This window comes from Cherax quadricarinatus, chromosome 6 (genome assembly GCF_038502225.1).
Source record: "Cherax quadricarinatus isolate ZL_2023a chromosome 6, ASM3850222v1, whole genome shotgun sequence".
Classification (NCBI taxonomy): Eukaryota; Metazoa; Arthropoda; class Malacostraca; order Decapoda; family Parastacidae; genus Cherax; species Cherax quadricarinatus.
The window spans coordinates 46396726-46421993 of NC_091297.1; the positions used below are offsets into that span (position 1 = coordinate 46396726).

The 25268-nt window shown below is 40.2% G+C and overlaps 1 protein-coding gene across 3 annotated transcripts in view; it reads right to left on the bottom strand.

The window, feature by feature from the left end:
- Window positions 1–25268, bottom strand: part of LOC128693543 (serine/threonine-protein kinase Genghis Khan) — a 230939-nt gene that overhangs the window by 107618 nt on the left and 98053 nt on the right. For 2 of the 3 annotated variants that reach the window (XM_070081421.1, XM_070081424.1), the window contains exons 8-10: window positions 20102–20226; window positions 15914–16186; window positions 8852–8958 (exon numbers count right to left, since the gene is read on the bottom strand). In XM_070081421.1, the coding sequence (XP_069937522.1) occupies window positions 8852–8958; window positions 15914–16186; window positions 20102–20226 (505 nt within the window). The remainder of the gene's footprint in view (window positions 1–8851; window positions 8959–15913; window positions 16187–20101; window positions 20227–25268) is intronic. The other variant, XM_070081429.1, reaches the window with a different exon arrangement.

The window sequence follows — 25268 nt, forward strand, 5'->3', positions numbered from 1 at the left end:
TTTGTTCCTTGTGTCACTTAATATTTTTTATTTAGAAATGCTTTCCCAGTTTGTTTTAATTTTGCACAAGCTTTATTGAGTCCATTTTAACATTTTTGATTGATTTATCATTTTATTGTTGAATTTCTTTATTGCATTGAGAGTAAAGACAACTCACTGTGCCATTAATTCAATTTAAAGTAAATTTGAGCAAATCTGATTTGAGTAAAGTACAATTTCTCTTGATTTTCAAAGTGTTGCTTATTCAGTTGAGTGTTTTCTTTTGTGTGTGTGAGTTTTCCTTGCTTACAGTGTGACTTATTTTTTTTAAATAAGTAATTTCTTCCCGTTTAAGCTTACTGTGTCATTCTCTCTATTTTTTTTGCCCTTATGTCCTTGATTAAGTTCCCTGAGAAGACGTCCCAGTCACTTTTGAATGTTCACTTAGTGTATCATGCCAGTCAAAGTCAATATGAATCAGTCCACAGTACCAATATCCCCTTACTGACTGGAAGGCAGTACCTAGCCCTTGAGCAATGTGTTTGTTCTCACAGCTTGTATCTGAGATTTGTTAAAGTGCTGCAAAATATAAAGTTCAGATTAAGTTCCTATAGATCCGTGAATTACTTATTAACGTAGCCGAGCGGCCAGGCACTAGTAATACTCTCACTCCTGTCTGGACTCCAGCCACAATATCGTGCACGCAGGATAGTGTACAGTTACCTTGGGTTTCAGAGGAACCTCAGACAACCCTGGGTGCTGAGACTACTATCCTTGCGATGGCGACTTGTTCAAGTATTCGTTCCTTCCCAGGGGATGCTTTGAGAAGAACTTTACTTGCAACGAGTTATGCCATCTCTTGCTGATGCCACAAGCCGTTGCAGAAAGACGTTTCTGTGGCTAGTGTACTCACTTGAGTGTTGTTGTTGTCCTTTGTGTTCCAGATGGTGATGCCATCCTCATTGACAGTAATCAATGCAATGTAAGAAGTTGTTCCTCTAGTAACTTTCACATGTTTTTAACGTTTGTAAGTGTAGTTTCTTTATAGTTGATATCTCGTGTCACTGTGTGCGAGTCAGATTGAATATCTGTATTGTTGACCGTGTTCATTTCTTTTCCCCTGTGCTTGCAGTGAGAGATAGTAGCTTCGTTCCCCCTTGGTCATATTGCGTGTTATAGCGTTACTTTTCAACCGGGGAGAGTCATCCACTCCACCGAGTTTGTTCATTCCTCCAGTAAGAAAGAACCGATCCTTTGTGGTCTGGTGTGATTCGATTCCTGCTCCAGGAAGATCTTATTCTGACTGTGAAGCCACCAGCACCCATAAGTGACTTTGTAACGAGCCATGAATTACTGTATCGAACAGCCGAGTTGAGTACTCCTAGCAGAAGAGTTAGTAATTCCACAGTCACTAGTGAATGTAGCTGTATATTTTGTAGATACTCATTCAGATTGTCCTCAGTCAAGGCATGTGTTAGCCATTGCAGAAGAATTTGATCCACCCAAAGACGATAACCATTCTGCGTATGTAAATCTTACCCTTGCAGACGAACCCCCACGCCAGGACGGTATATCACACCTAAAATCTATTTTTCATGCCCCTCTGAAAATTCTATCCAAACAGACTCTGTATGTGTTACTTCAGACTTAATACCCGTTTTTATGCAACAGCTCAAGCGATCTCGGACATACAATGCCACCCCACCCCCCTTCCCGATACTTCTATCTACTTGGAACAATTTAAAACCCTGAATGAGACATTCCGCAGGCATGTCCCGACTTTTTGAATTAAACCACGTCTCAGTTATGGCAAATACATCAATGTTACCTGGACTAGCAACTAGTCTCAACTCGTCCATCTTATTCCTAGCACTACGACTATTTGTGAAATATATATTTAAGGACCCTCCTTTCTCTTTACCCTTCCTGCTCCTTTCTGTTATTCCACTAAACCTATTACTGTTCTTGTCAATTAGTGCCACTGGCTTTCCAATATCCACCTCATTTTGCCTATTACTAGTTCTCCTAGTACTCATATTACTACACTGCAACTTCATTGTTTTCCCGCCAAAACCCATACCACTAACTATTCCTAGTTTAAAGACCTAAACAGCTCCCTCCACTGCGTTGGCCAGTGCTCCCACCCTACACCTAGATAAGTAAACCCCATCCCTGGCATACATGTCATTTCTGCCATAGAAGAGGTCCCAGTTGTCAATGAATGTTACCGCATTTTCCTTACAGTATTTGTCCAGCCAGCAATTGACACCAATTGCTCTGGACAATCATTCATTTCCAACTCCTCTCCTTGGCAAAATACCACATATGACAGGGTTCCCACCCTTCCTCCTAATTATCTCTATTGCTGACCTATACCTACTAATCAGGTCCTAACTCCTACGTCTGCCAACATTGTTGCCTCCAGCACTGAGACAAATAGGATTGCTCCCACTACCTCTCATGATGTCATCCAGATGGCTAACAATATCTTTCATCCCAGCCCCAGGAAAACACACACACTGCCTCCTACTCCTATCCTTCAAGCAGAATGCCCTATCCATGTACCTAATCTGGCTATCCCCAACAACAACGTTTTTACCTTCCTTGGCGATGTCCGTCGTGATGTTCCCAGTAGTCGACTCACATTCGTTAGGTAGCACTACACCTTCACTTGTGGAATTCATCAAGACATTCTCAATGGTTTTCGTTGGAGTTTCTAGGAATGTCTCACTCACGTCAGCCAATGTTTCCTTCGTGCTCGTTGTGACATTCCCATTAGAACACCCACATTTGTCAGGTAGCACAGAAAATGGGTTGGAAGTTTCCACAGTAGTCTTCTGGGTCCTCGTTGTTTCTGCCTCTCCAACAGTCTTCTTGATCCTCAGCTTGGTTCCATGTTGCCTGGCCACTGACCAAGCTCCCCTCTTAACCTGGGGACTCGCAACAGGAGGATTACTTCGAATCCTCTTGTTCTCCTCTGTTAATCGCCATATCTCTTCCTTAGCAACCCTAAGCTCTTCTTTCAGCTGCTGGTAAAGTTGCTCAAGAGAGGGCATCCTGGTTCAGATGAAGTGAGATAGATAAATAAGCCGTAGAGTTGATACTGGCAAAATTTTTGAAGTACAGAATTCCACTGGAACGGATTAATTGCATTTCAATTAATTTAAATGAGGGAAATCGACTCTGCAAACGAGCAAATCCAGTTGCGAGCAAGGTCATGGAACGGAATAAACTTGCAAGTAGAAGTACTACTGTATATTTAACCCGGGATAACCCAGTAAAGTCAAACAATATGACTTACTTCCATGTTTAGAAGATTACTACACACTGAAACAATTGTAACATTATAAGTATTCATCGTATAGTGTGTTACAAAAAAAAGAAAAAAAAAAAATTATGCAGTACAGGTCTCACTCAACATTCGAGATCATGAACAATCATAAAATACATGAAAACATCGTAAATTGTACTAAATACATACATATTATGGTTTAATAACATGCTTTCTATTAAATACCACTGCCTCCACCATTTCCTCAACCACTGAGAGTCCCTACTACCCTCACTCAGACCCCCGCAACTGGCAGCCAGCTCTCCCACCAGTGTGGTGAGTGTTTTGTTTTTTCATTATTTGCTATTAAACTACAGTATAAATAATGTAAACCCATTCATGACTGCATTTTGGAATGGCTATTCGGACAGGTATTGGATGGTGACATCATGTGTTTACTCTTGAGAACAGCAAAGAATCAAACATTTCTACTACTGCTAATAATAACAGTAGTAGTAATAATAATGATAATAATAATAATAATAATAATAATAATAATAATAATAATAATAATAATAATAATAAATACGATAGAATTGTAAAAGGAAATTGTACAGAAATACGAGAGAGTGGTTGATACATCGTCAGTGTGGCTTTGTTTATGCTGGAGTGAGCATTAGTCTCCGTGCTCTTCAAAACATTTCACAATAATTCATTGTGTTTGGTGCTTGTAGATTGAGTGCGACTGGAGTGGTAGAGGCAGTGGTTGAGGCAGTGGCTGAGGCAGTGGGAGAGGCAGTGAGTGAGGCAGTGGGTGAGGCAGCAGTTGAGGCAGTGGTTGAGGCAGTGGGTGAGGCAGTGGTTGAGGAAGCAGTTGAGGCAGTGGTTAAGGCAGTGGTTGAGGAAGCGGTTGAGGCAGCGGTTGAGGCAATGGTAGAGGCAGCGGTTGAGGCAGCGGTATTTAATAACATATATGTTATAAATAATACTAGTACATGTTATTATTAATAACATGTATTATTATTATTAATAACATGTATGTTATTAAATATCACTGCCTCAACCGCTGCCTCAACCAGTGCCTCAGCCACTGCCTCAACCGCTGCATCGCCCACTGCCTCATCCACTGCCTCGCCCACTGCCTCGCCCACTGCCTCATCCACTGCCTCACCCACTGCCTCAACCGCTGCCTCAACCACTGCCTCGCCCACTGCCTCGCCCACTGCCTCACCCGCTGCCTCACCCGCTGCCTCACCCCCTGCCTCAACCGCTTCCTCACCCACTGCCTCACCCCCTGCCTCACCCACTGCCTCAACCGCTGCCTCAACCGCTGCCTCAACCGCTGCCTCAACCGCTGCCTCAACCGCTGCCTCAACCGCTGCCTCAACCGCTGCCTCAACCGCTGCCTCACCCACTGCCTCACCCACTGCCTCACCCACTGCCTCACCCACTGCCTCAACTGCTGCCTCGCCCACTGCCTCAACCGCTGCCTCAACCGTTGCCTCACCCACTGCCTAAACTGCTGCCTCGCCCACTGCCTCACCCACTGCCTCAACCGCTGCCTCACCCACTGCCTCACCCACTGCCTCAACTGCTGCCTCGCCCACTGCCTCAACCGTTGCCTCACCCACTGCCTAAACTGCTGCCTCGCCCACTGCCTCACCCACTGCCTCAACCGCTGCCTCGCCCACTGCCTCAACTGCTGCCTTGCCCACTGCCTCAACCACTGCTTCACCCACTGCCTCAATTGCTGCCTCAATCGCTGCCTCAACAGCTGCCTCAACCACTGCCTCAACTGCTGCCTCACCCACTGCCTCAACTGCTGCCTTGCCCACTGCCTCAACCGCTGCCTCGCCCACTGCCTCAACCACTGTCTCCATAATTGCCTCAACCACTGCCTCTACCACTCCAGTCGCACTCAATCTACAAGCACCAAACACAATGAATTATTGTGAAATGTTTGGAAGAGCACGTAGTCTAGTGCTCACTCCAGCATAAACAAAGCCACACTGACAATGTGTCAGCCACTCCCTCGTATTTCTGTACAATTTCTTTCTTCAATTCTATCATATTTATTATTATTATTATCATTATTATTATCACTGTTGTTATTAGCAGTAGCAGAAATGTTTGATTCTTTGCTGTGTTCAAGAGTAAACACATGATGTCACCGTCCAATACCTGTCTGAATAGCCATTCCAATATGCAGTCATGAATGGGTTTACATTATTTATACTGTAGTTTATTAGCAAATAATGAACAAACAAAGCACTCACCACAAAGTGGTGGGAGGGCTGGCTGCCAGTTGCAGGGGTCGGAGGGAGGGTAGTAGGGACTCGCAGGTGGTGGGAAACTTAAATATGATTTGGCAGCTGGGAATTTGGCGGTTGGGAATTCGCGAATATGTGAAGCCCGCAAAAGTTGAAAACGTGAATGTTGAGGGAGACCTGTATATAAACCAAGTGGACCAATTTCAGGCTAAGCATTTCCTCATAAGAAACTAGTATAAACAGCATTAAACATTAAGAGCAATTAAAAACACAGAAAAACAATCATATCTTGACATCAATAAATTGTAAAACGTAAATATCACTGGCACATTTACATCACTTTTACTGACAAGTGATGATTTTTTCATTAACTTCAGCACACCATAAAATCTTTAGTTTCAATCAGATTCCACTCTTTTAGTCTTATTCAATTCATAAAAATGCATTCGTTCATTCTATAAGAACTTTTTTTTAACCCCCCCCCCACACACACACACAAGAAATTTTATTTCCAGGTACAGCACAGTTTAGGGGTCAAAGTCAACTTAAAAACTACTGGAAAGGATCATAAAGTCTTGTTGAAAGTCAGGAAAATACTGTATCAGATACCTTACAGATTCAAAAATGGAAGGCCAAACCTTGTAGATATATGATAGAACAAGAGAGGTCAGACAGGAAAGAGAGGAATGAATGCACCACAAATTCCTAGTGTGTAAGATTTGACATGATACCACATTAAAAACTACCCTGCAAATTCAAGAAGCAAGCTGGGCTAAAAGAAAAGGTAGTAACATGGAAAGGAATACTTAACCCTTTGAATGTCCATCACGCAGAAACACGTCATTGACACCAGAGTCCATCACATAGATCTATGTTATGAACTCAGCTCACTCAGATTAAGCTGTGAGCAGTAAATTTTCACCTAGATATGAGAGAATGGGTCTGTGTGGCGAGTGTGCACAGCATAAAAAAAAATTCTGCCTCAACTAGTGCATGATGGAAAAAGAAAAACTATGACCTTGTGTTTCTTTCAAAAAATGGCTGAGGTGTTTTCTAGGATTTATTTTTTGGTTGTTTCTTGGGATCATTTGATAGAATGGAAGATATACTAGTGAAATAAAGATGATTTGGCTGACTCCAGGCTCACAAGTAGCTTGAAATTGACCTGAAACAAACGGAAATATTTCATTTTTGCCGATATTCTTGAGGACGAGCAAGGCCCTGTTTAATGGATTTTTACTAGGTCTGATTCAATTATTGGGATGCTGTGAACCATGACAAGTCATTCTTGGTTATATTTTATGTAAGACATAGGGTAAATCTTTGATTTTTTGTATGATGAATTCAAAATGGAAGGCAAGTGTAATAAAGGAGAGGCCTGGGGGCATGATTACAGAACAGAGGAAATGTTGTTTTAGTGTTTGGAATGTCTATGTTTATTTTCGACTCTTTTTAAATTATTCTTTTTAATTCTGAGTATAACTGGCAAAATTATACGGTAATTTTGATAGGTGAATGAGCGGTTTCTTGTACTCAATTGATAGAATGGAAGGCATAATAGCAAACTAGCTAAGAATTTGGTTAAATTGAGCAAAGGGATTGGCTTAAAATAGGACTCAGTCGGCAAAATTGTCAATGCATAAAATGAGCCTGTATCACTAACTTTATGACTGCATAATTCCATAAGTCTTTCATCAAATTTTGTATTCTTGGTGTCATTATCTTCTGGAAAAGATTCTCTCCCATTTCAGATTTTTTTTAAATTTTGGGGATCTGGACAGTGAAAGGGTTAAAAAAGAGAAAGGAAGTCACTATAAGTAATGAAACATCAGTATGAGAGTGCAACAAGGATTAGCTCTTTACCAGGGATGCAACAAGACCAAGGGAACATTGTCAAAAATAATGCATCCAAATGTGCAAAAGATAAATCAGGAAAGATTTCTTTAAGGTGAGTGGTAAAGCACACTTCTTTAGCATGAGTGGTAAAGAAAAAGAATTCTACAATGACACTGAAAAACAACTCCACACAGGGGTTTAAAAATGCTATGACAAGGCTTAATTATGTCAGTTACCGGAGAGTTAAGAAGCAATATGAAGAGCTGCAGCTCACCCCATCCCTCCCACAAAATCAAACAAGTAATTACACAGTACAGGAGGGCCCTGCTTTACAGCACTTCAATTTTACAGTGTTTTGCTAATACAGAGGTTTTCAATTATATCCATTTTTCATTCATTCAGACTTCCTACAATAGATATATTCACCACTCACTACAAGCTAAGCATGAAAATATTTTAAGGTAAGTAACGTGTGTAATGTATATGTATTTTTTAGGTCTAGATGTATTGCTCACTTAGTATAAATAGGGCAAATATATTATCAGGCTTTTATATGCATTTGAAAGTGGAAAAAAAGGTTTTTATGTGCATCTGAAAGTGAAAAAAAAGTTTATGAATCACTTTACAGCAATTTACACTTTATAGCAGTAGCCCAGAACCTAACCTGCTGTATAAACGGGGCCCTCCTGCATATAATGATAAACTTATTTGACTTATATCTTTAATATCTCCTAAAATATAGAGAGAATTCCCTAAAACAAGAAATATTTATACTGTAATGAGCAACATATTCATTATTTCATAATTAGTAAAATGGTAGTATATCAACATCCCTAATACTATACACAATAATATTTCCTTTAAAACATATTCAATTATATTTACTTTTGCACAAGGTGGCAATGTAAATAAATTGATCCAATTTAATGTTATCTTGAATAAGTATTTAAAACTTAGCATTAAACCTTGTTACAGAAAATCACTATTTCTTAATTGCAAAAGATGAAGCAGGTTAAAAATAGATGAATATGAGTAGTCTTCATGTTCATCTTTGGAGGAAATCCTTAGCAGCCTCCCTCTTGTCAACTCAGGAACAATGTACACTTGGATTAAAAAAAATGAAAGACTTTAAAAGATTTGCTAAAATAATTACTTCCATCCTTTATGTATAAAAGCATTAAGCCTCGTAACTGAAGAATTCATTTCCTTTACAATTAAAATATTACTTCCTAACTTTTAAATGGATAACTTGTTTATTGTCATCTATCTAGTGTACAGTATGTACATGAGTGATGAGACTTGGGTGATGTAAGTTCTCCTACTAAGTACAATAAATGATCAAGAGTGGCATCATTTATGTTGGAGGAAAAAATAGATGAAAATATCTCACTTTATCCTGGTTATACCCATGCAAATTAAAGTTTGGGCCTCCCATGAAAAAAATTATGAAAAAAAGGAGAGACAGTGGGAGAGAGAAGCATACATAAATACTTACAGCCCTCACCAGCTTCTAGTCTGCTCTGAAGATCCCGTACTTGCTTCTCTTTCCTCATGTTCTCCCGAGAGATATTTTCATACCGTTGCTTAAATTCACGTACATCCCTGTAATAGGAAAATTATGGTTGAACCTCCTTGTCAGAGATAATTTAGGTTATAATATAACGAACTTGAGTTAAACACTGAAACAAGCAATGTTACGTAGTGACTTCATTTAACACAAGGGAACAAGCATTTTCTTTTCTTTTAAGAACACCAAACACCACACATTTGCTTACCTGTGAATCTCTTTCTACATACTACAAGGAAAACAATTTGAACTAAATAAATTAAAATAAGTTTAGAAATAAAGGGGGTAAGGCAGCCGGGATTGATGGGATAAAGATAGAAATGTTAAAAGCAGGTGGGGATATAGTTTTGGAGTGGTTGGTGCAATTATTTAATAAATGTATGGAAGAGGGTAAGGTACCTAGGGATTGGCAGAGAGCATGCATAGTTCCTTTGTATAAAGGCAAAGGGGATAAAAGAGAGTGCAAAAATTATAGGGGAATAAGTCTGTTGAGTGTACCTGGTAAAGTGTATGGTAGAGTTATAATTGAAAGAATTAAGAGTAAGACGGAGAATAGGATAGCAGATGAACAAGGAGGCTTTAGGAAAGGTAGGGGGTGTGTGGACCAGGTGTTTACAGTGAAACATATAAGTGAACAGTATTTAGATAAGGCTAAAGAGGTCTTTGTGGCATTTATGGATTTGGAAAAGGCGTATGACAGGGTGGATAGGGGGGCAATGTGGCAGATGTTGCAAGTGTATGGTGTAGGAGGTAGGTTACTGAAAGCAGTGAAGAGTTTTTACGAGGATAGCGAGGCTCAAGTTAGAGTATGTAGGAAAGAGGGAAATTTTTTCCCAGTAAAAGTAGGCCTTAGACAAGGATGTGTGATGTCACCGTGGTTGTTTAATATATTTATAGATGGGGTTGTAAGAGAAGTAAATGCGAGGGTCTTGGCAAGAGGCGTGGAGTTAAAAGATAAAGAATCACACACAAAGTGGGAGTTGTCACAGCTGCTCTTTGCTGATGACACTGTGCTCTTGGGAGATTCTGAAGAGAAGCTGCAGAGATTGGTGGATGAATTTGGTAGGGTGTGCAAAAGAAGAAAATTAAAGGTGAATACAGGAAAGAGTAAGGTTATGAGGATAACAAAAAGATTAGGTGATGAAAGATTGAATATCAGATTGGAGGGAGAGAGTATGGAGGAGGTGAACGTATTCAGATATTTGGGAGTGGACGTGTCAGCGGATGGGTCTATGAAAGATGAGGTGAATCATAGAATTGATGAGGGAAAAAGAGTGAGTGGTGCACTTAGGAGTCTGTGGAGACAAAGAACTTTGTCCTTGGAGGCAAAGAGGGGAATGTATGAGAGTATAGTTTTACCAACGCTCTTATATGGGTGTGAAGCGTGGGTGATGAATGTTGCAGCGAGGAGAAGGCTGGAGGCAGTGGAGATGTCATGTCTGAGGGCAATGTGTGGTGTGAATATAATGCAGAGAATTCGTAGTTTGGAAGTTAGGAGGAGGTGCGGGATTACCAAAACTGTTGTCCAGAGGGCTGAGGAAGGGTTGTTGAGGTGGTTCGGACATGTAGAGAGAATGGAGCGAAACAGAATGACTTCAAGAGTGTATCAGTCTGTAGTGGAAGGAAGGCGGGGTAGGGGTCGGCCTAGGAAGGGTTGGAGGGAGGGGGTAAAGGAGGTTTTGTGTGCGAGGGGCTTGGACTTCCAGCAGGCATGCGTGAGCGTGTTTGATAGGAGTGAATGGAGACAAATGGTTTTTAATACTTGACGTGCTGTTGGAGTGTGAGCAAAGTAACATTTGTGAAGGGATTCAGGGAAACCGGCAGGCCGGACTTGAGTCCTGGAGATGGGAAGTACAGTGCCTGCACTCTGAAGGAGGGGTGTTAATGTTGCAGTTTAAAAACTGTAGTGTAAAGCACCCTTCTGGCAAGACAGTGATGGAGTGAATGATGGTGAAAGTTTTTCTTTTTCGGGCCACCCTGCCTTGGTGGGAATCGGCCAGTGTGATAATAAAAATAAAAAAAAAAAGTTTAGAAATAAAGGGACATGGGAACACACTAAATGTAACTCCACATAAATTGAAGCAGAACATTAATAAGAGAAATGAATGGCTAGCTTATTCCAAGAAAATACTAATAACTAATACTAATATTATATTAGAAAGTAGTAGGCTGGTAGAGAGCAACCCCCCAGGGAGATACTATTGTCCTGCTAAAAGTGTGTGAAACTGTAACCTGTAATCATTTTACACAATGGTGGGATTACTAGAGTCTTTTCTGTCTCAGGAACATGCAAGAAAAAAGGTACATCTTGCTACTTCTACTGACACTTAGGTCACACTACACAGGCATATACACACCCATATGAGCTTTCTTATATTTTCTTATCAGCTACTGTTCTTATTTATTTCATCCCTATGCCAGGAGCATGAGGCTAGTAACACATTCTCCTGTATAAATTACTAAATATAAGAAGAAAAAAATTATAACATTGCTAGGTTTAAATGTGTGTGGGTGTAGTGCAGATAAGAAAGAGATGATTGTCAGTGGTCACATGAGGTCATCTTGTCCTAAGCTGTCTGGGAATTAGCGTGGGGTGTTACCGAGCACCATGGCTTGCTGTAGTGTTTTAGAATCTAAGGTTAAAGTGTTGAAGGAGAAGGTTCTACTTCTTCAGGAGGAAAATAGGAGGCTGAAGCTTCGCCTAGATGGGTATGGGAGTGAGTGAGAGATGGTTGGAGCTGTTATATACCCAGCAAGAGGAAATGCTTTGGTATAAAACTGTTTGTACTCTGTGACTTTGACAGTGGCCTGGTATTGGATATTGTTGTATACATGGGAAGTAAAACATTGAAAGACACCAGGATGTTATTGGGTATCTCAGGTGATGTAGTGAGAAGCATGATGGCACCTTATCTTGGTAAGGGGCATACATTATATACTGATAACTGGTACACAAGCCCTTTACTCAGTGATTTCTTGTGAGTGAACATGACAGATGTGTGTGGCACAGTGCGTTCTAATCGTAAACATATGCCCAGGTTCAACGGAGGCACTCTTGATGAAGAGGTGCAGGTGTTTACTGCCAATGATATCATGGCATTACGGTGGCATGACAAACGAGATGTCACATTGTTGACAACCATTCACCGTAACGAAATGCAAGACAGTGGCAAAGTTGATTGAGTGACTAATGAACGTATTTGAAAACCAGTGACAGTGATTGATTATACACAAAACATGCACTTGGTTGATAAATGTGATATGCAGATTGGCTTTGTTGATTGTGTTTGTCAGAGTTACAAGTGGTATATGAAACTTTTCTTCCATCTCATGGACATTTCAATGCTCAATGCATATAATATGTACCAAGTGAAGACTGGCAACAGACCACCGTATGGTGAATTTTGTTTGTCTGTTGTCAGACAACTCATAATGAAATACCAGGTAACAACACCTGCTATACAAAACCGTCCTCGAACTCCTCAGGATATACCCAAGCGTTTGAGGAGGGAAGGTGATCACTTCATAATACAGCTTCCTGCAACTAATAAGAAATTTGCTCAGAAGAGATGTGTTGTCTACACAAACAAAACGACGGCAACAAAGACGCAAAGACACTCGGTTTATGTGCGAGGAATGTAAGGTACCTCTGTGAATGGTGCCTTGTTTCAAGGAGTTCCACAAGCTGCAGCAGTTCTAAAAACATGTCCAGTGATTGTACATATGTAAATATATGATAGAATATTAGTATTATACAAGATCTGTGCATGTTTATTGTAATAAACAAAAGTGGTAAACAATATTATAAATATAACTTTAGTGCGTTTATTGTGTTCAATACAGTGAGTTTATATATATACATTATATACAGTATTGGTCTCACAGGCCACAAATGCTACTAGGAAAAGAAAAAATTAGAAAAGCAAAGAAAAAAGTATAAAAAACATAATATAAAAAAATGTGAGTTTGTGGAAATCGCCGATGTTGCCGCCACCCGGCCATTTTGGGTCAATTTCTCGCCACTGTATCTCGGTAAGTACTGATCAGAAATTTTTTTTTTTATTACCTTCACAAAAATATGCTCTTTAATTCTGTAATAAAAAAATTTTTTTTTTTTTTTTTTTTTTCAAAATTTCTTGGACACTGGGGCACCCATTCCGATTTTGGCCTTGGACCCTGAAAGGGTTAAGGGTTAAAAGGGGAGTGTTAATATGACATGACATCAGTGAATCCCTGGTGTCTGCCACGCTGTTTGCTCTAGCTGGTGCTCAATTGAATTGGTGTTCTCACAAGGTAGTAAGTGGTCCCAGATTTTTTTTAATACTGTGCACACTGATTGTTAAGACCCCATTCTATGCTGACCAGGCATCTCAGGCCAATCATGCCAAATTTGGAGGCAGGAAAAATAAAACGTTGATCTATGTTCGGAGCGCTAGCAGTAAGAACTTGTATCTACGCTTGGACAGTTAACGGATTAAATGACACTTGTAAGTTGTATGGCTTTTTTTTTCACGTTATGCACTCTTTCCTATACCAACACATTTTTGCACGAGTAGACGAGGTCCTGTTTAACCCTTTGACTGTTTCCGACGTATAAATACGTCTTACGAGCCAATGTTTCTGACGTATTTATACGCATAAATTCTAGCAGCTTCAAATCAAGCAGGAGAAAGCTGGTAGGCCCACATGTGAGAGAATGGGTCTCCATGGTCAGTGTGCACCATATAAAAAAAATCGGGGAGCCAGTGGTGCATTGTGGGAATGCCATTTCAGTTGTCATTTTTCAGCATGTCTAGCGGTAAGAAATATGTGATTCCCCAGCAAATCTGGGACTCTTCTCTTCCCAAGTGATGCTCTAACACAGATGGAAGTGTCAGTGAAGATCAATTTCATGATTTGGAGGAGTTTGAGACCAAAAGCAATGGAGGAGGAGGAGGGGGAGGAGGGGAGGAAGAGGAGGAGGAGGAGGAGGAGGGAAGGAAGAGGAGGAGGAGGAGGAGGAGGAGGAGGAGGAGGAGGAGGAGGAGAAGAGGAGGAGGAGGAGGAGGAGGAAGAAGAAGATGTAATAATATTGTTCCCTTGAAGCAAGAAAAAAAAAAGTCCACCCCATGACAGTGACAAGATAAGGGGAGATAACATCTGATAAGAGCTGACTTTGATGAGGGTAAAGGAGGGTAATATTACATGACCATTGCCCTCCCTTTGTTTTTGCTGGTACACAAACATTTCTGTCTGTCTATTTGTCTGTCTGTCAAGCTCCCTGTCTGTCCATCTAGCTCTCTGTCTCAGAGAGAGCCACAAGACTGTGTCATCACGTTTACTCACATCTTCAAGCAGAGTATAGCACTTTGTCTGGATTTCTTGGGTTATCCTAGGTAATTTACACTATGTATACTTGTATTTATGTGTACCTGTGAGACAGAGATAGGCAGACAGATAGAAAGAGAGACAGATTGAAAGATATAAAATGAGGGAGAAAGATAATTAGATAGAATGGAGGAGGGGAAGCAGCATCCGACCCCATTGTTTTGACAGGCGGTAGGGTAGTGACTAATGACACAATATGTCACTTTGACAGCTGCCGACTCCTGACTCAAAACAATTATAAGCCACACACTCGCACACAAGGAGGAGGAGGAGGAGGAAGAAGAAGAAGAGGAGGAAGAAGAAGAAGAGGAGGAAGAAGAGGAGGAGGAAGAAGAAGAAGAGGAGGAAGAGGAGGAGGAAGAGGAGGAGGAAGAGGAGGAGGAAGAGGAGGAGGAAGAGGAGGAAGAGGAGGAGGAAGAGGAGGAGGAAGAGGAGGAGGAAGAGGAGGAGGAAGAGGAGGAGGAAGAGGAGGAGGAAGAGGAGGAGGAAGAGGAGGAGGAAGAGGAGGAGGAAGAGGAGGAGGAAGAGGAGGAGGAAGAGGAGGAGGAAGAGGAGGAGGAAGAGGAGGAGGAAGAGGAGGAAGAGGAAGAGGAAGAGGAAGAAGAAGAAGAAGAAGAAGAATTGTTTGTTTGTTTTTGTAAACAAGTTTTGTAAACAATATATTGATAATTATGTTTGTGTGCTTGTTGTGTTGTATACAACGAGTGTATATATATACATTGCACCTTACTTTGGTCTCATAGGCCACATAAGTTATGTGAAAAAATAAAATAGTGAAAAAAACAAAAAACCTTCAATTACAAGTAAACTAAAGTTTACCGGGTGAGCGGCAGTCGCCGCTGTTGCCATACGCGGCTCATTTTCTGCAAACTTCATGGCTCTATATCTCGGTAAGTACCGATGGCAAAAATTTTTTTTTTGGACTAAAACACTCAGAAAAATAATCTTAACATTTTCATAAGAAAAAATAATTTTTTTTTTTTGAATATTTGGCGACATAGAATGACAGTTTCAGAGAGGGACCTGAAACAGTCAAAGGGTTAATGATGGGCATTTTATATCACTTAGATAACAGTACCTATAGTAATATGTGTGTGTGAAAACTGCATTTAGTGTCATTACTTATGTTGACTGCCTGGTCTCAGACAGGGCCATGGGGGCACTGACCCCCGAAACCCTTTCCAGATATACTCAAGATGTGTTGGCGATTTGTTGCTGATATACTATGAACCATATCAAGGTGTTAACTAATGTTCCTGTCTTATATTTAACAAAGAAGTGTAGTTTTGAAATACAATTTAACCACTTGCAGGTGGATGTAGTTTAATTTTTCAATAGTAATATGCATTTGTATTGCATAACCATAATCTTGTTGAGTTCATGTATGTTTAAATGACTTTTCTATATTTTGTGTCTATAAAGTTTTAAATCAAATAACAAAAAATGATAATTACAAATAAGATTTTTTTGCTCCTATTTAACTTACTATGTAAGGTAGTTTAAGCACCATCACATTTCACAGTGATTTATGTTTTCTTGTGTGATACTTGGCATAAAACTTTAAACTGCATGGAAAAAAAAAAGGAAAAAAACATTAATAAAAAGAATCTTCAATACACTTACTTTTGTGCTGCAACCAGATCTGCACGAACTTTGCTTAGCTCTTCAGATATCACTTGCTTTGCTTGTATCTCTGAGTTGAGGGAGGACTGCAAATTCAGAAGTTCCATCTTGTCTAATTTCTGAGAGCGACGATTGCGCCAGTTCTTTTCTGGAGGTGCTAGGACTGAAGATCCGCCACCAACAACACCAGACACCTTCAGGGTCTCAAGTTCTTCGGTCATTCGTGTAGCAAGAGCTTGAAGGTAACCACGGGCATCCTTCTCATCACTCACCCTAAGGAATAAAGGAAGAGATTTTTGTTTTTTTAATTGAGCTGACCATCTCTCACCAATGTATGATAACCTAAAAAAGGAGATAAATTCCCCATCATTCATTCAATAGCTGTTTTGCCAGAAGTGCACAGGAATTACAATTCAATTTTTTTTTTTTTAACAAGTCGGCCATCTCCCTCCGAGGCAGGGTGACCCAAAAAGAAAGAAAATCCCCAAAAAGAAAATACTTTCATCATCATTCAACACTTTCACCTCACTCACACATAATCACTGTTTTTGCAGAGGTTCTCAGAACACAACAGTTTAGAAGCATATACGTACAAAGATACAAAACATATCCCTCCAAACTGCTAATATCCCAAAACCCCTCCTTTAGAGTGCAGGCATTGTACTTGCCATTCCCAGAATTCAAGTCCAGCTATATAAAAATAACCGGTTTCCCTGAATCCCTTCACTAAATATTACCCTGCTCACACTCCAACAGATCGTCAGGTCCCAAATACCACTCGTCTCCATTCACTCCTATCGAACACACTCATGCACGCCTGCTGGAAGTCCAAGCCCCTCGCCCACAAAACCTCCCTTACCCCTTCCTTCCAACCTTTTCAAGGACGACCCCTACCCCGCCTTCCTTCCCCTACAGATTTATACGCTCTCCATGTCATTCTACTTTGATCCATTCTCTCTAAATGACCAAACTACCTCAACAGCCCCTCTTCAGCCCACTGACTAATACTTTTATTAACACCACACCTTCTCCTAATTTCCACACTCCGGATTTTCTGCATAATGTTTACACCACACATTGCCCTTAGACAAGACATCTCCACTGCCTCCAACCGCCTCCTCGCTGCTGCATTCACAACCCAAGCTTCACACCCATATAAGAGTGTTGGTACTACTATACTTTCATACATTCCCTTCTTTGCCTCCATTGTTAACTTTTTTGTCTCCATATATACCTCAACGCACCACTCACCTTTTTTCCCTCCTCAATTCTACGATTAACCTCCTCCTTCATAAATCCATCTGCCGACACGTCAACTCCCAAGTATCTGAAAACATTCACTTCTTCCATACTCCTCCTCCTCAATTTGATATCCAATTTTTCTTTATCTAAATCATTTGATACCCTCATCACCTTACTATAGGTAGTAGGTTGGTAGACAGCAACCACCCAGGGAGGTACTACCGTCCTGCCAAGTGAGTGTAAAACGAAGGCCTGTAATCGTTTTATATGATGGTAGGATTGCTGGTGTCCTTTTTTCTGTCTCATAAACATGCAAGATTTCAGGTACGTCTTGCTACTTCTACTTACACTTAGGTCACACTACACATACATGTACAAGCATATATATACACACCCCTTTGAGTTTTCTTCTATTTTCTTTCTAGTTCTTGTTCTTGTTTATTTCCTCTTACCTCCATGGGGAAGTGGAGCAGAATTCTTCCTCCGTAAGCCATGCGTGTTGTAAGAGGCAACTAAAATGCCGGGAGCAAGGGGCTAGTAACCCCTTCTCTTGTATATATTACTAAATGTAAAAGGAGAAACTTTCATTTTTTCCTTTTGGGCCACCCCACCTCAGTGGGATATGGCCAGTGTGTTGAAAGAAAGAAAGAAAGAAAGATCACCTTACTCTTTTCTATGTTCACTTTCAACTTTCTACCTTTACACACACTTCAAATATCCCAATTAAATGTAAAATCCCCACACTTCCTTCAGAGCCAATCCCACCTTGAGAATTCGAGTCCGAATAACTGATTTTCCTACATGCCTTCATAAATGATCCCTTGATCAGAGTCCAAGCAATAAAAAGCACCTGTCTCACCTCACTCCAAACTACCATGCTTACACAAGCCTTCTAGATGCTTGAGCATCTAACACTCAAAGCCTTCTTTACCCCCTTCCAGTCTTTCCCCAAAGAATTGCATCATCAACAAAGAGCAGCCATGACAATTCTCACTTCGTATCACAATCCTTATCTTTAATTCTTTAAATCCCACACTCTCCTAAACACCCAAACATTTGCCTCTTTTACTTCATCTGTAAATATGTTAAACAACCATGGTGACATGACATATTCATCTAAAACCTACTTTTACTATAAAATTGTCCACTCACTCTTTATGTACCCTGACCTGAGCTTCACTCACAAAATAAAAACTCCTTGCTGTTTTTAGTAGCCTACTCCCTATTCCACATATTGGCAACATTTTTTTTTTCTAAATCCATAAATGCAGTCAAGTTCCTAACCATTCTCTAGGTACTGTTCACTTTTATGCTTTTATGTAAACACTTGGTATGCAAATTGCCTACCTTTCCTAAATCCTCTGTAATCCTATTTATTAATTAATAACACTTTCAATAACAATTCAACCATAAATTTTACTAGGTATAGTCAACAGGATTATTCCCCATAATTCTCATACCTTTTCTTGGTCCATCTGGTCCCCTAGTTTCTCAATTTATTAATCTCTCTCTCCCCAAAGCTGTTTCTTATGCTCAGTCTAATTTGCTAATCAAGACTTGCCCAATCTCTCATCAGTTTTCTTTTTTTTGCACTCCCTCACCTCAATTAACCTCTCTCTCACTTCAGACAAACTGCCTTATTTATAACATTTTAACATTGCAAAAACCTCTCACACGCTAGCTTTCTCTCCGTCACCACCTCCTTTATCTCACATTATCCACCGCTTCCTGCCAGTACCCATTTTCCTGTAACCACAGACTAACACTGTATTCATAAATCTACCTGATTTTCCTTTGACCTCCTCCCTTATTACCTGTACACTCTCTAGCCCACTTTTTTTTTCCCAAGAGTTGGCATCTTTCACTGTCTACTTTTAAGTTCATTCACTTCCACTTCTCTCTTGTATAATTATGTCATCTTCATTTTACTTCATCTGCCTCTTACTCTTATTGTAGCTACCACTAAACATTCTGGTGCATCAGTCACTCCTCAGAAAACGTGCACATTCAGAACCCTACCCCAACAACCTTTTTATTTTCCAACATACAATCTAGCAAATTAAAGTCACTGCATACTCTTTTTCTTAAAATCAGTATTACCCATTACCAAACCCTTTTCTATACATAATTAAATTAAGGAGACCTATAATCATTTATCTCTGACACTCCAAACTTACCTGCTATGCCTTTTATAACAGTCTTGGCCATTTACAACAGTTTTACTAACTTTAGCATTAGAAATACTGATCAAAAAATTCTAAAAGCATTTCTACCAACATCTTCTACACAGTGCTACTCATGTGGACCATTCAGTGCTTCCCTACTTCAAGAGATGTATTTGTCTACCTCCGAAAGTCATCTAATATACTTGAAGGAAGTGGCAACTGTTCCACACAGTGATCACCAAAGTAACATGTTAAATTGTTAATATTACAGATATCGTTTCAAAAGTCCGTAACTTATAGGTAGTGAAAGTGCCCGAGATATTTTTGTAATATGCCCCCGCCAAGGCAATAAAAAAAAGATTTCATTAGAAACAAGGCATTAAAAGATACACATGAATATGATTTAATACAGTGGAACCTCAGTACTCAAATAATTCAGTATTCAAATGCTTTGTTCAGTAAACAAATAGCTCGGTAGTCGAGTGCTTGCTCAGCACTTGACCAAACAAACAACCTGCCGGAATTTTCCTGTAACCTATTTCGTGATTCTTTGCATGTTTTGGTGTTTCTTTTATATTATTTGTAAAAGTAAGTCACCATGGGGCCTAAGAGGGATAGTAATAACATCCAACCAAAAACAAAATTGGTTGGGAAAAATTTGCTCTGTACTCGAACAGCCTTCTGGAACCAATTAAGTTCCAGTGCCGAGGCTCCACTGTATATAATTTCTGGCCTTAGAAACTCAAGTAATCAATATATTCATAACCATAAGCTAACTCACCACTGAATAATTTCAGTTATTTGCGCCTCCCATTGGGCTATGGATTCCTTTTTACTTCTAAGATCCTCATACTCTTCTTCAAGTGATCGTCGCTCATTTTGCATTCTGTTCAGGCTCTCAGTAAGCTGAAATAGTATACAGGATTTAAAATAACTACTTAACCCTAAACGGTCCAAACATACTTAACCCTAAACGGTCCAAACATATATATACGTTCTTATCGCTAGCGCCCCGAACGTATATATACGGTTCATTTTTCATTCCTTCAAAATTGGCGTGATAGGCCTGAGTCGCCTAGACATGAGAGAATGGGTCTGCGCACTCAGTGTGCGCCATATGAAAAAAATCAGGGACGCCTGGGTACTGCACAGTAGGACCAGTTACATTCGGCTCCATCCTGAGTCAACATCGTGGCACATCATGATTCACACATGCCTTGTCGTAATAACACTCTACTATTCAAGGAAAGTGATACAGAGCATAAGTTTAGTGGATGTGACACCAGTGGAGCCACTAATATTCAAGGAATTAGTGAAAATACCAGCGATAACCCAGATGACCCTCAGCCCATCACCTCTGGGGTGGCCACACCAGACCCTGGGCCAAGCACCTCTGGGGTAGCCAGTGTGACCACAGCAGACCCTAGGCCAAGCACTTCTGGGGTGGCCAGTGTGGCCACACAAGACACTGGGCCAAGCACCTCGGGAGTGGCGAGTGTTACCCATAGGCAACTTCCCAAGAGGAAACTATCATTTTCCTGGTGTTTTAATGACAGTGAGAGTGATGTAAGTGATGATGAGATTGATTTTATGCCATTCGAGGATTCGTCAAGCAATAGTGAAGTTCATCATTCACCAGTGAAGCGTACTTTTAAGCGTCGTCATCTAAGTTCAGGCAGTGTGCCATATGCAGTCCCCAAGGGTCATAGCAGGTCACAATCCAAAACCCCAGCAACTGACAGTGATAGTGATCATAAAGGTGAATATGCAGGGATGGAGGAAGTAGTGGTGGATGGCACAGTGCCCAGACCACATGGCACGGTGGGTGGACAAACAAAGGACTGCCCGGCACCCCCTCAACCACGTGCTGCCTCCACTCCTGTCCCTCCTCCTGCTCCCCCTTGCCCCATGCCACATGTCCACACTGCACCATGTGATTGTGAGTGGAACTGGACACAAAGTATATTCGGGCCACAGCCTTGTGATTATAATGCGAGTGGAAGTGGCATCCAGCCAGAATGTCCCCTAACCAACGAGTCTATAGCGTTAGACTTTTTCCAGTTATACTCTGACGAGCCTATAATGAACTTGATAGTCACCCAGACAAACAATTATTACCGATATGTCATGGACAACACAGCAGAGGTTGGACAAATGTCACGGCTGCGCAGGTGGAAAGACACAACAGTGGCTCTAATGTATTTATTCCGTGCCACTGTCATGCTTATGCCACACACCTCTAAGAACAATATACAGTGGACCCCCGGATAACGATCAGCTCCCAACTCGACCAATTATGTAAGTTTATTTTTGTAAGTGCTTTTGTAGGTGTATTTTTAGAGGTCTGAAATGGACTAATCTAATTCACAATATTTCTTATGGGAACAAATTCGGTCTATAACGGCACCCAAACAGACTTCTGGATTGAAATAATATCGTTATGCGGGGGTCCACTATACGTAATTACTGGGCCACAGACCACTTCATCAGTACTCCATTCTTCCGTGACCTCCTTCCCTGCAACAAATTCACTGTTGCTACGAATGTTGCACTTCTCAGACAGGAATACACCAAACAGAAATGACCTTCTATACAAAACCCAGAAAGTGTTTATGTATTTGAAGCAGAAATTCAGTGCATACTTTTAACCCTTCAAAAACATTGTTGTTGACGAGTCCTTGATTCTGTTCAAGGGACGCCTGTCATTCAAGCAATATACACCGAGCAAACTTAATCGCTCTGGTATAAAACTTCTTGTAATGTGTGACTGTGAGAGTGGTCTTGTGTTGGATGTCACTGTCTACACCGGGAGAAACACACTCAATGATGACAGACGGATGTCGGGCATTTCCGGTGATGCTGTTCACAGGATGATGGAACCATACCTTGATAAGGGCCATACATTATACACAAACAACTGGTATACAAGCCCTATGCTCACTGATTTCCTATGTGTGAACAATACTGATATAGGTGGAACAGTGAGAAAGAATAGAAAACATATGCCAAGGTTCAGAGGAGGCAGTGTTGACAGTGCAGCACAAGTGCTTTATGCCAATAACATCATGGCACTGATGTGGCATGACAAACGGAATGTGACATTGCTGTCAACCATCCACAGAAATGAGATGGTACAAACAAAGTGGACAGGGAGACCAATGAATACATTGTAAAGCCAGCTGCTGTCATGGAGTATATGAACAACATGCGGCTGGTTGACAAGTGTGACATGATGACAGGGTTCGTTGACTGTGCGTAGGAGTCGCAAGTGGTATATAAAACTGTTTTTCACCTTGTAGACATTGAAGTGCTCAATGCATTCAATATGTACGAAATAAAGACTGGAAAACTACAACGTTTTGCAGAATTCTCCTTGAATATTGTAAAACAGATAGCAAGAAAGTATGGTACCACACCTGTACCTGCCCCTCAACAGCGACTTGTCCCACAACCACAGCCAGTGGGGGAAGTACCAGACCAAATCATCCCTGTCACTACCTGGTACCAATACCACCTACCCCAAAGATGAATTCCCAGAAAAAGTGTTGTGTGTGCTACCACCACAAAACGACCCCAACAGCGGAAGGACACAAGATTCATGTGTCACCAGTGTGGGGTGGCACTCTGTATGAATCCATGCTTCATAGAGTATCATACAATCATGAAATTCTATAAAACATAAGTAGGACATGTAAATACTTGTATATAGTTGTAGATAATATAATGTGAGTCAGCCAGGTGTGCAAAATCACCTGTCAGTGTACATGTGTGTTTATGACAATGTGATAATAATTTTGTATATAATATTGGTGTATAAACAACAATTTGCATTGAAATCAAAAGATTTGCCATAAAACATAATTATCATATCATGAAAGCCAAGAAAATTAAAAAAAAAAAAAAAAAAGATTGAAAAAATGGTAAATATGTAGAATTTCTGCAAGTGGCAGTGCTCCATGTTGCCGTCAGGTGATCGTCAAGTGCCAACTTCGCAGCCTCATATCTCAGTTAAGTACTGACCTTAAAATTTTTTTTTATCCTATAACACAAAAAATGAGCTCTATTTCTATAAAAAAAATTTTTTTTTTTTTCAAAATCTTCGGGGCGCTGGGCGAGAGAACGTTTAATGTACATTTGGACCATTCAGGAGTTCAGCAATATATTACTGTACATACACTGGTGAAGGAATGTAAAAAGAGAGTAAATGCAAGAGTGGGCGAGATGTTATCAACAAATTTTGTAGAAAATAAGAAAAAGCTTAGGAGTGAGTTTAATAAGTTGAGAAAGCCTAGGGAACAAATGGATTTGATAGTTAAAAATAAGAGAGGAGAGTTATTAAATAGAGAGTGAGAGGTATCAGGATGACAGAGGGAATATTTTGAAGAATTGATAAATATTCATGAAGATAGGGAAACTGTGATTTCGTGTACAGGACAAGGAGGAATAACATCTTGTAGGAGTGAAGAAGAGTCAGTTGCAAATGTGGGTGAAGTGCGTGAGGCAGTGGGTAGAATGAAAGGGAGTAAAGCAGCTAGGATTGATGGGATAAAGATAGAAATGTTATAAGCATGTGGGGATATAGTTTTGGAGTAGTTAGTGCTTTTATTTAACCATTTGACTGTTTACGTCGTATATATACGTCTTATGCGCCACTGTTTCTGACGTATTTATACGGGTGAATTCTAGTGGCTTCAAATCAAGCAGGAGAAAGCTGGTAGGCCCACATGTGAGAGAATGGGTCTGTGTGGTCAGTATACACCATACAAAAAAATCCTGCAGCACGAAGGATTTTTTTGGATTAAAACGCCGAATTTGAGGTGTATTTTCGTATAGTATTTATCGTTGTATTCTCGTTTTCATGGTCTCAGGTGATAAAATGGAAAACATATTACAGAAGTAGAGATGGTTTTGAATACTTTCACAACAAAAATGACCTTGAAATTGAGCTCAAAGTAGCAGAAATGTTCGATTTTTACCAATGTTCAGGAGTAAGCAAATTACATCACACGTCCAATACACGTCAACTGGGGAGTCTAATATTCTTTCACTAGTGCACTGATATTATTTATCCCATTTTCACAACAATGCAGTAGTCTGCATAATAGTAAATTTTGTATTTTTTTGTATGAATACAAAATCAAAATAGAAAGCAATAGTAATATAAGAGGGGCCAAGAGACGTGACTAATGAACAGAGGGTATGTTATTTTAGTGCCAAGAATGTCTACATTGTTTATTCTGGACCCTATTTTGAAATTGGCATCTTTTTTAATTTGCATGAAATTGGCCAAATTGACAATTTCTGACCACTTTATTGGGTAGTTCAAATCGGTAAATGGGCGGTTTCTTGTACTCAACTGATAGAAAAAAATGGAGTTCTAAAGAAACAGCTATGAGTTTGGTCAACTGGAACAACAGAATTGGCCAAAAACAGGGCACAAAGTTAGCAAAATTGCCAATGTGTATATGTCGCCGAGACCGCTAACATCGCGGGAGCGTAATTCCATGAGTTTTCAACCAAATTTCATACTTTTGGTGTCATTACCATCGGGAAAAGATTCTCTATCATTTCATAAGAAAAAATATTTTTTTTTTCCAGAACTTTTCCAATATAGAATGACAGTTTCAGAAAGGGGCTTGCGACAGTCAAAGGGTTAATAAATGTATGTAAAAGGGTAAGGTACCTAGGAATTGGCAGAGAGCATGCATAGATACTTTGTATAAAGGCAAAAGGGACAAAAGATTTTAAAAATTCTAGGGGAATAAGTCTGTTAACCTAAATAGTAGGTTGGCAGACAGCAACAGCCCAGGAAGATACTACCATCCTACCAAGTGAGTGTAAAACAGAAGCCTGAAATGGTTTTACATGATGGCAGGATTGCTGGTGTCCTTTTTTCTGCCTCAAACATGCACGATTTCATGTATGTCTTGCTACTTCTACTTACACTT